The sequence below is a fragment of the Rhinatrema bivittatum genome, chromosome 11, assembly GCF_901001135.1.
Source record: "Rhinatrema bivittatum chromosome 11, aRhiBiv1.1, whole genome shotgun sequence".
Taxonomy (NCBI): domain Eukaryota; kingdom Metazoa; phylum Chordata; class Amphibia; order Gymnophiona; family Rhinatrematidae; genus Rhinatrema; species Rhinatrema bivittatum.
In genome coordinates this window covers 76,188,689-76,200,285 of record NC_042625.1, presented here as the reverse complement: position 1 = coordinate 76,200,285, position 11,597 = coordinate 76,188,689, and the positions used below count along the sequence as shown (strand labels likewise).

Sequence of the window (11,597 nt, the reverse complement as noted above, 5' to 3'; positions counted from 1 at the left end):
TACAGGAATGAAAGTTAGCAGAACCAATTCTTCTTTCCCTGTATGTACCCGGATCAGTCCAGACTCCTGGGATGTACCAAAGCTTCCCTAACCAGGGTGGGACCTGGAGAGTCCCACTCAAAGCACACTCTCCCCGAAACCCATGGGCAACCATTTGATAATGCCTTCTGAAGTGTGAAAGACTTCCAAAGTCGACACCCTGCAAATCTCTTGCGGGGACACCTTGATATTCGGCCCAAGATGGCACCTGGGCATGAGTTGCATGGGCCCTTAAGCCTTCCCAGAAACAGATGCCCCTGACAGGCATACACGGAGTTAATGGCTTCCTTCAACCACCGCGCAATCGGGGCTTTCGATGCTTTATGCCCCTTTTTGCACCACTCCACAGCACAAAAAGGTGACCCGACAACTGGAAGTTGTTAGTAACTTTAAGATACTGCAACAATGCACGCTTGACATCCAGAACTGCTTCGCATGAGGTCCATAGTCTCTGAACTTGGGAAAGTCGGGAGTTCCACCGACTGATTTAAATAAAGGAGAAAGGCTGGAACTGTCCCCAAGGAAATCCTCAAGAAAGAATCTCTACATGACAAAGCTTGAAGCTCCGAACTCCTTCTGGCAGAACCAATTGCCACCAAGAAAACCACCTTCACAGTGAGATCCTTGATAGAAGCCCTTCGGAGAGGCTCAAACTGCGCCGCACACATGCCTCTCAGGACGCAGAGCTTCTGAAGTGGACAGCGCAAATGCTTTGCCCCTCAAAGAAAATGCACCACATCTGGATGAGCAGCCAGAGTCACCCCGTGAACCTTGCCGTGAAATAGGATGCTGGGCTTGATGGACCCTTGGTCTGACCCAGTATGGCAACTTAAGTTCATTTTCATGTATTTTGTAGCCACTCAGTTTCATCTCCTCCTTTTTTGAAGTGTCAGTACCATTATGTCATTTAAGATATATTAGACCTGCACCATCTCTACCATAACCAAGGACCTCCACAGCAGTTTTCAAAGGAGAGGACAGAAAAGAATGAATATTCCCCTATCATGAAACATCAGTGACCCAAAAAGCAGCAGACCAGCCCACATGATCCTGATCTACCCCAGTACAAAGCATTTATACATTAATTTCCCCATAGAACCACTCATTTCTTTGACAGCATGAGAAGCAGACTGGCTTTTAACAAATTTTTTATTAATGAACAAGGATGCAGTTACAATTTAGAATCGCAGCTTCTGGAAGAACCATTTATTCTTGCCGGTCTTGTATCTGAAAGAGAGAAAGATGGAGTGAGCACATTAGAAATCTGCACTGGTCGCACCAGGGCTTACGGTTACAAGGCCCCCTTCCCCAAATCAACCTATGATTCAGGCTCAGGAAGCTGGCACCATGTTGCAGGGCCAGTACAAACCATTCTTATATTCCCTGCGTCCATCCGAGTGCTGTGGGATTTTTTTCATCCACATCACTCCTGAGGGGACACAAATGTAAGCTCTTGGCAGACTCACAGAGCCTAAATGTCACTGTTCTGGAAAACATTGGTTTTCATTCACATAGGAAAGGGGCTGGACTGGACTAATTTCCTGACACATTACGCAGTGACCCTGCTATTCCCAGCCTGGACCTATCCAGAGCACGGCAACACCCATGCCTTAGAAACACCTCTCTTATCAGCATTACAAAATGCATCAGGCTGCACATTTCCCTAAAAGAATGAACGGAATAAAGTGCAGGTAAATGCACAATCTTACATAGGGAGCTCAAGGTCCCCGTTTGCTCAGCCTAAATGGTTCTATGAGCCCGTTTCAAGTCTCTGTTCAGGCTGCAGAGAGTTTAAAGTAAGCTGCCCAGCTGCATCTCTGAAGGGTACTGTGCCTGCTGGCTGCGGCTGGATCTGTATTCAGGCTTCCCCGACTGGATGGATTGGAGGCGGCTAAAACAAAGGATGCTGTGCTCACCTTTCCTCAAATTTCACCTTGGCTTCTCGCCTGGCTTTGCGCTTGAGAGCAGGGTCCCTGAATACATCTTTGTTCACAATGGTTTTGTCCAGAGGAATATCAACAGAGTATCTGAGAAGGGAGTAAAGCCACATATTATGCTACAAAAGCCACCCTCACAAAACTCAAAAGCTGCAAGTGAAATGTTGTTAATATTCTCTAAAGGAAATAAAAGTTTCCAACCTTGAATGTTTCTGGCTGCCTTTTCTGACTCAGTGTGTCTTTTTTCTCATTCGCTGGTCTTAGTTACTTTTTTTTGTTTTCCCTCTCTCTCTCTCTGGTGCCTTCTTTCCTTCAGAGTGGTTATTTTAATATTTTCTCTTTTCATTCTATTTTTTTTTTATGCATCCCTCCTCTCCCTCCTCCATTACTTCCATCAGGTCTTCTCTCTCAGCCCCATACCCAGTTCTCCTTTTTCAGTCCTGTTTCTCTATCCTTCCCATCACAGATCCTTGCTCCTTCCCTGTCTGACCCAGAGTCCAGAAACTGTGGCTGAATTCCATCTGAACCCCAGCAGTAATGGCAAAAGGACCTTGATCTGGCCTGCAGCAGTGATGACAGAAGTCTGACCCGACCTTTAGTGGCAGGAGTGCATTCTACCGCTATCATCAACTCTCCTACTCGACGTTGGAAGAGCAAACTGCTGCAAGGCCACCGCTGACCGGCTGCATTATGCATGGATGGTGTTAGTGCTGTTGTGCAGGTGGAGCCACTTGCACCAAAAACAGGGAGATAAGCTGCAGCACAACTGTAAGGAGTCACTGGCGGTACTGAGCCATGGGTTCTGCAGAGCTGCCAAGGAAAGCAGCGGTAAGGATGGTGGCTCTTTGGAGCTGTGGGGGAGGGGAGGGGCAGGATATCATTGGAGATGCAGAAATCCTCATTATTATAACCCAGACACCAAGTCCCAGGGGGGCTTTTTCTCATACCATTAATCTGGCATGTTGCAAGAGAGGGGAGGAAGGACGGAGAAAGGGTAAGGAAGTAAAGGGAAAGCAAAACTGCATGGGTGGATGTGAGTGAAAGAAAGTAACACACGCTCTCTCCATCTCAGCATTCATTCACCCTCCCTGCCCCCTACTTCTCTAGGCAGGCAGATAGTGGGAAAAAGAAGGGGGCAGGCAGAGATGCCAAGTGCCACACGCCTACACCCCTGGGAACCCTTCCCTCTGCTTCCTCCTTTCCCAGTATTTCAAAATTAACAAGGGCTACACATAGTCCTTCTCTCCCCCCCCCCCCGCCCCCCAAAAAAAACCCTTCTGAGGGACTCTCTCTCCCCTCCCATCTCTTGCCACAGCAAAAATGAAGAGGATCACACCCCAGCCCTCGCGGTGATTTGAAATGAACTTGAAAAGTTTGATCCATCCAATACCCAGTCCTTTCTCCCTCTCCCCGCCTCATCCCATCTTCCCCATCTCTTCCTATTCCTGAGTTATTTCTCCAGCTCCCCAATAACTCGTCTTCTCTCTTTATCTTGGGTCACCTTTCCCTCTCTATCACGCTGCCCCTTATCCAGGGTCCTTTCTCCTTTTTGGTCCCTTGTCCTCTTTCCCCCCCCCCCCCCCCTCTTGGTCTCCCCCTCCCCCCCACACACACTTTCCTTCTCATCCCCAATCTTCTCTCTTCCTCCCCCTCCCCAGATACAGCCCATCTCCCACTCCTCTCTCCCATCCTCAGCCAGCAGTACATAATATCGTGTCTGCATCCCGCACCTCTTCCACCAAGCATTCACGCCCCTTTTGTTCTGCTCCCCACCCCCGCCCCCCAAGCATTCACCCTCTTTTCCTCTCAGCCCCTTTCAGCATTCACCCTCCTCTCCTTTTCTCATATCATTCTCCCCGGCTGGAGCTCAGCTGTTGTTAACCAAATCCCAAGTCCCTGCATCACATCTAGAGACTGTGGTAGTGATTCTCCAAGCCCAGCAGAGAAAAGCCCCATGCACTCCAGGCAGCAGGTGGGGAGGGGCTGGAGCCAGAAACGGAGGCTCTTTCTCTGCCATTCACTGTTGTTGTGCAAGCTCCCATCTCCTGCCCCTCTCCTCCGGCCTTCCTCAGTACTGTCTGGTTGCTGTGGGCAAGCAAGGGATTGCCGAAGCTGCCAGCACTGCAGCACAGGAAGAAGCCCCCCTAGGCCCCCGCAAGAGTGAGGAGACAGGGACTGTCTCCTGTGAAAGATCCTCAGAGTTCACACTTTTTTTTTTTAAACAATAACTCAGAAATACTTGCTTGATCCAAACACGATAGACACGCAGAAGGAAAAAACGCCCAGAAGGGACAAGCAGAAGTGAACAGGGAACCACAGGGTGAGCTGTTCCACCTGCTGGAGACAGACAAATACTGAAGGGCTACAGGGTAGGCTCTGTCCTCATATAGGATACCCTTTCAGTTTTGGTCTGTCTCCAGCTGCTGGACAGGAGGCTCAACCCATGGTCTGGACTGATCTGGGTACGTACAGGGAACACTCAAGGTGCAGATACAGGATAGATTACACCACGCATACATTTGCCATTACGCTTCTCAGCCCCATTCACAGAGCTGAAGCAGTGACAGAAGCACAGAAACCACAGACCTTAGCTGAACTTGACAAGGGAGAAATGTTATAAAAGATTAAACATGAAACAAAATTGAATAAAAAATTCAGCAAACTTCTAGAGTTAAGAAATTTGACTTTTTTTTTTTTTTTTGGCAATGTTAACTGAAGCCCTTCTGCTTTAAAATCACTATTCTGGCAAACTCCTTGAACCCCGCTGGACCATCCCTATTTGGTAGAGAATAGCTGGACTAGTCCACTGCATGAGACTGAGGAGAAGGGAGATGGAGTTTGTCTAATCAGACACCAGAGTTTATAATTCTTGTACACACGCTACAGTAAAAGTTCCCAGATGCAAGTGTGTTCAGCATCTGGAGCTGGAAAGCAGGGCACATCTCATGTAAAGGTTACAATAATGAGCTCTACTGTCAGCTTTCCCACCAAAACCAGTGCCATCAGTGGGAAATGGAAGGTGCTTTCTCTCATCGTGTTTCATGACAGCACATACGACTATCCTTCAAGAAACACAAGCCCAGGGGGCTTTCTGAATTACTAACCTACCCTTTAAAACATTTTCTCTCTAATGCTGGCAGCAGAGGGAAAACTCAAAGTGCATCCTATACAGTTTCACTAAACGAACATGCACTCCAGAGCTCAGCCCAATCTTCAAATTAATCTAGCGGGTGAAGAATGGCCACTTTAGAAGGGGTCTGACTGGATTGTAAAGCAGCCCTGCTTAGATGGGAAAAAAGGGAGCCAGACTTGGATGAGGCTCCCGGGAGGTAGTGAACAGTGTTACTACCAGCTCCACAGCAGCCATGCAATTAAAAAAAACCAAACGTGCGTCTCCAAAGCAACCCTGCGGAGCCCAGGGCTGGATAAACTCTGGATTCTCCTGAGCTGAGTGAAATATTGGTGGTCCACTCGTATCAGGATCGACTGAAGCACTAACACTAATTGCACAAGCTGTAGCCCCAGGTTTCACCCGCTCGCCTTACCTGGTTGGCATCAAGTGGTTGTAGTTAAAAACCTTCACAAAGGACTTGATCTTGGAGCGCTTGGCAACTTTTTTCTTGCCCATTGTTGAAGTTACTTTGCGCGGGTACCGATCGATGCCAGCCACCAGAGCATGGCTGTAGGGTCTGTCTGAGGTACCATCATCTATGTTCTAAGAGGGAAACAAAAAGAATCTCAAACTGATTCGCTAGGATATCCTGTTTAATGCTTTTGGTATCCTTTCATTTTTCTGATCCTCTATGGGTTCTGGCTGTGATCATCTCTGATCAGTACCCAGTGGAACAATTTTTATTTTTTTTTAATAAATTTCACCTTTTTAACCTAATCTTACAAACAATAATTATTATATGAAATGCCCCTAGCACTCAAAGGTTTCTTTAAAGATTAAGCAAAAGGTCAAAAGTCAAGGCAGGCTTAATTTGTGATTCAGGGTCCTTTAGCCCAATCCAACTGGGAGCACCAGGCACTTGGCTTCTAGCAACACCTACTGGCTGCCTACCCAGCACCACTGTATTAGCTCCAAAGGAACCATTGCTGGCATCACAGTTAAGGATAATGGCCACAATGGCTGGACTGCAGCTTTGACAGACAGCATTTCAATCAAAATAGAAGGGTGAAAATGTTCGACAGAACATCAACTTTAAGCCACATGCCAGGTTGAAGCTAGTAAGTATTTCTTCTGTTTAGCAAGCCACTGTTTTGCAAAGGCATCAAACCTAGTCAAAGATCCTCATTTATCCATCAAGCAGATGCTATATAAGCAGCGATCTTAAGTTCTTCCTAACAAGCAGCTCAAAGCAGATTACAAATAAAAGCATTAAATGTATTTATTTGATGAGTTTTATATACCGTCATTCGGTAGAGCCATCATAATGGTTTACAAAGTGAACATTTTTCTTAGCAGTTTTGCAACAGTATAACAATGTGAACATTTACAGAAATAAACATATCAAGTCCAGTACGCATTATTAGGTTGGATGAGGAGGGTATGCAAGTTCACGTTGGAGAGACTGAATTAAGAGGTTTATAGCTGAGAGTTCACATGAGAGTTGGGATGATCAGATGTATGAAGGTCAGTGTAGAATTTGCGAAACATTAGTGTTTTTGGGTCTTTTTTGAATGTTTTTAGGTTGTGTTGGGTTCTCAGGGCTTTAGGTAGGGTGTTCCAAAGTTTGGGGGAGGCGATGGAAAAGGCTCTCTCTCTTGTTGTTGCCAGCTGTGCATCTTTGATGGTGGGGATGTTTAAGTAACCTGAGTTATTAGAGCGTAGGTTTCTTGGAGGGTTTTGAGGAATTATGTTTAGGGTGTTTAGACCTTGATGATCATTGTTTAGAATTTTGTGAATGATGGTCATTGATTTGTAAGCAATACGTGCTGTAATAGGGAGCCAGTGAAGTGAGGTCAATATGGGCGTTATGTGGTCCCTTCTTTTTGTTCCTGTTAGGACTCTGGCAGCTGAGTTCTGCAGCATTTGGAGTGGTTTGAGGGTTGAAAAGGGTATTCCAATTAGTAAGGAGTTGCAATAGTCGAAGATGGAGAAAATAAGTAGTTGTAGGACAGTTCTGAAATCGTCAGGGTTGAGAAATGGTTTCAGATGTCTTAGGGTTAGGAGTCTGTGGTAACCTTCTTTAGTTTTATTTGATATGTGGTTCTTGAAAGAAAGATCTTTATCAGTGATAATTCCGAGGTTCCTGGTGTGGGTGGTAGGGAGTATAGATATCATATGTTTGTCTGGAATTGTCAGGGGTGGTGGAGTTGGATTGTGTTTTTTGTCCATGAGTATTTTCAGTTTTGTCGAAATTGATTATGAGTTTTAGAGAATTTAGGAGATGTTTGATTGAAATAAGTAGATCTGAGGTTTTCTTGTAGGTGTCTTCGATCGAATTTTGTATGGGAATTAGAAGTTGAATGTCATCAGTGTATAGGAAGTGTGTGATTCTGTATTCTTTTAGTAGTTGGCAGATGGGGAGAAGGTATATGTTGAAAAGGGTGGCGGATAAAGCTGATCCTTGAGGGACTCCAGTGTTGAGGTTGATCATTTTTGATGGGTTGTTGTTGATTAATACTTGGTATGTTCGATCAGATAGAAAGGAAGAGAACCATTGTAAAACCCAACCACACCCCAAACAAATACAAAAATCCACACAGCCTCTCCCTCCCCCATCACCACATATAATCTCCGTCATTCCCCAAACACGTACAGATACATAAAGGCATGTAACTCAAGCTGAAATGCCACCAGCATAAACTGGGTATATAAATGAAGGTAGAACCCTTCCATCCATAGTTACAGAAACTAAATCCATCACTGTACTGTATCAATAAAATATTTACTGTAGTACCTTGACGATGACAGCCTTGCGCCCAGAGTAGCGTCCAGCAAGGACCAGGACCACCTTCCCAGGTTTCATAAATTTACCCATTTCTGAAAACAAAAGGTTAGAGATTCAATTTCATCTCTATCATATCCCCACCTCTTTAAAGAGAGTCTCATTTAATTAATTTTAATAACCAAAAAGAAAAAAAAGCCCAAATCAAAGACCTGGAATTTCCTTGACTAATGACTACATGTTAATGGATTTTCCAGATACTTTCCCACCGTCTCCAACAGATGGCAAGGATCTGTGGTGGCCCTGTCAGACTTCTTGCTTTATGTCTATGGCAAAATATGGAACTGGGTCCCACATGCAAAAATGATGCCCGAATATTCCCGATCCACCGTGTGAAAAAGAAAAGATGTAGCCCGCATGCTTAGAAGTTTGCAGAGGAGAACCATATAAACATTCATAAAAGCAAGGCATACAAATATATAAGTAAAACAAATAATAAATTAATCAAATATGCTTAGAAATAGGAAAAATGATCATGAGAACAAACTTAAGCATCTGAGCCAAAAGCACACTGGAACAAAACTGTTTTCAATGCCATCATGAACACTTGGACCTGCTCAGGCAGAGTATTCCAAAATTGAGGACCTGCAATATAAAAAGCTTGCTCTTGTGTCTCAGCCAGATAAGCGAATTAGGGTAGACCTTAATGTGCAGATCTTAATGCTTGGGAAGGAGCATAGATGCACAGGATAGAAGAAATTACATTATGTATTAGCTTATGGATGAGCATTGTATATTTGAATTTAACCCTCCATCGGGCAGAGGAGTGGGGCAGTGCGATCTCTCATATCTGAACCAGTTAGTAAGTAAGCAGAATTCTGAAAAGGTCTGCTCTACCTGCGAGGAAGGATTTATTAGAGGAGGAACAGAGAAACCTAAACTAACCATGAAGTGGGAAACCTCCACAGACTCTCCTGATGCAACTCTTTCAAGCTGTAAGGGAAGAAGTTCTGAATCACCCCTAAAATGTCAGTTTCTGATGTAAAAGGTCGCCTCAGATGAATAGCCATTTTTGTATGAGCAACACATCATCAAATTGAAACTGTGGAAGCAGAAAATTAACTCCCTGAGGCAGTCGTTGAGGCTAAACACTGGACAGGTCAGAATGGTTAAATCTGAAATCACTTTATTAAAGACAAGAAAGTTCATTTATTTACAAGTCGATATTTCACACACAAGTTCACAAGTTAAGTATCTCAAGTCTGAGGCAAATTTTTGAATTTCAAATTATTCTAAACATGTGAAGGCTTTTTTGGACTATTGAAAGTGCTTCAGAGTTTATAAAAATTGTAAAACATTCTTGGCACAACTTTGGTAAAATAAAAATTATTTTGGGAAGGGGTGATCACAGCAAGGTTAAAATTAAAATAGCTTTTTCTGAGTCATGATTTCACCTGGTCTTTTCCTTCTACATAAAAAAAGTCCAATGTGCTATTGAATCCCAGCTGCCAAATCTTTGACCACTCTTTAAGCTTTTCTTAAATTGCTTTTCATTCTCTCTACTCCTTCCAGCATGTCCACTCTGATGCAGATTTTAGTATCATCCACAAACAGACAAACTTTACCTTCTATCCTTTCCGCTATTTGCTCACAAAGATATTGAACAGAACCGGTCCCAAAACCGTGGCACTCCACTTAACATGGGTCTCTCTTCAGAGCAGGTTCCATTTACCATTACATGCTGTCTTATCAGTCAACCAGTTTGTAATCCAGGCCACCACTTTGGCCCTCACTCCTAAGCTTCTCATTTTATTCTCAAGCCTCCTATTTATTTAAAATTATTTATTGATCGCCTTCCAGATCAAATCTCCCAAAGAGATTTACAACAGAATTAAAACAATCAAATAGAAAGTCACAGATAAAATATCAAAATAAAATAAAACAAAGTCATTAGCTCCTAAATTACTAACTGCCATTATCTTGAGCTATGTACTAGTTCCTATTCAGGACCATATCAAATGCTTTGCTGAAATCCAAGTAATTACATTGCGTGCTCTTCCTTGATCCAATTCTCTAATTACCCAATCAAAAAAAAAAATCAATCAGATTGGTCTTCCCCTGCTGAATCTATGCTGCCTCCTGACTGTGGATAGTTCACCGTCCTCTCTTTCAGCAGTCTCCATTAATTTTCCCCACTACAGAGGTGAGGCTAACTAGCCTCCTCTCTGCTCCCACTCTTGTGAAGCGGGACCACAACTGCTCTTCTCCAATCTCACGGCACCACTATTTCCATGGCTCTAGTGAACAGGACTTTCAGCTGTCCTGCCAGGACATCTCTGAGATATAACTCATCTGGCCCTAGCTCTTCCCATATATTTTCTGAAAAAAGTTGTTTCTACCCCAGTTCCATCTACAGTCTTGTCAACCAGCAACATTCTTTCTCCTGGGTCTTCTTTAGTGAACACTGAACAGAAGTATTTACTATTTCTGCCATGTTTTTGACTACACACTGCTCCTTGTCACCTTTCAGCTTCACTATGCCACTTCAGGCCTTCCTTCTTTCTCCAATATATCTGAAAAATGTTTTGTCACCTCTTTACCAAGCCTTATTCAAACTAGTATGACTAGGTTAATTGGCAATAAGAGCAGAAATGAGGATGCTGAGCCATTGTTCGTTTACTGCGATTAGTTACCAGTGATGGAGAAAATTGTCAGCCTCTGTGGGATATGGATTTTGATTGCAGCATTTTTGTAAAAGAGCTTTTACTAGAGTAGCTCCACAACTATGAAATGTTACCAACTGCAGTGCTGTCAAGAGTTAAATTATCAAATATTCCAGAAACTTGTTACAGCTTTCCTGACATCTAGTGCTAGAGTGGGTTGGGTTGCAGGGGTAAAAAGTTCAGCAGTGAAGAGGATGATTGTTTTTATAGATTTTTTTTTATTGTAAACTGCTCTGACAGTTTTAGTTTTATTTATAAAAAACTTATAGCCCACCAATCCACATATCTTAGCGAGTTACAATAAAGATACACAATGTTAAAAAACAATACAATACTGAGGCATTTATATAAATATTTAAGTAAATAAATAAATGCCACATGCCTCCCACTGACACTCCTTGTGACCTGGGGCTGAGTCGTTTAAATGCCTCGGGGCTCCACAGACTATAAACTCTCTAGGACAGAGGCTTTCTTGGATTAATCTTAAATTTTTTGTACAGGGCTATATAAATACAATAAAATAGCAATTAGGTCTATAGACAGCAAGAAACGTAAAACCGGCTTGAGCTACCACCTGTAATCAACCAACTTTGGCCGTCATTTTCTCCCAACGTCTCTCCCCAGACCTTTCACTCCCTCTCCCAGCCCCTCCAACCTCGCAATATCCCTCCTTCGATGCAACACACAATCCGCGCGGCTTTTATTTACAACTACTTGTCAGCTCCGGCGCCTTCCTCTGCCGGATGCCACCAGATGAAGAACCATCGTTTCCCTACTCACTCACTTCAACTCGATGGCCGCCCTGGAAAGAAAGGAAGCGCCTACAGCCCCGCTGACCTTTCACCCCGCGCGTTCCTACGGAGACGGAAGTCGGAGTCGACGCCAAACGTCACCACGCAGGATAGGAACACGTCAAGCTGGAATAGGTGGACAGAAGGGAGTGAGAACGCTGCGGAGAACTCGACCGGGGATTGGTCGGAGCGCGTGACGTCGCTTCCCAAGAG

General features: G+C 44.0%; 2 protein-coding genes across 2 annotated transcripts in view; both read right to left on the bottom strand.

The window, feature by feature from the left end:
- LOC115100559 (homeobox protein OTX1-like) overlaps positions 1 to 11,597 on the bottom strand; it is a 157,160-nt gene that overhangs the window by 25,582 nt on the left and 119,981 nt on the right. The window lies entirely within an intron of this gene.
- RPL27 (ribosomal protein L27) lies at positions 1,171 to 11,449 on the bottom strand. The gene is made up of 5 exons (XM_029619404.1): positions 11,378 to 11,449; positions 7,883 to 7,965; positions 5,522 to 5,691; positions 1,956 to 2,066; positions 1,171 to 1,266 (listed from the first exon to the last, which is right to left on the bottom strand). Exons 2-5 carry the CDS (start codon positions 7,961 to 7,963, stop codon positions 1,218 to 1,220), a joined length of 411 nt encoding a protein of 136 aa, XP_029475264.1. The 5' UTR covers positions 7,964 to 7,965; positions 11,378 to 11,449; the 3' UTR covers positions 1,171 to 1,217.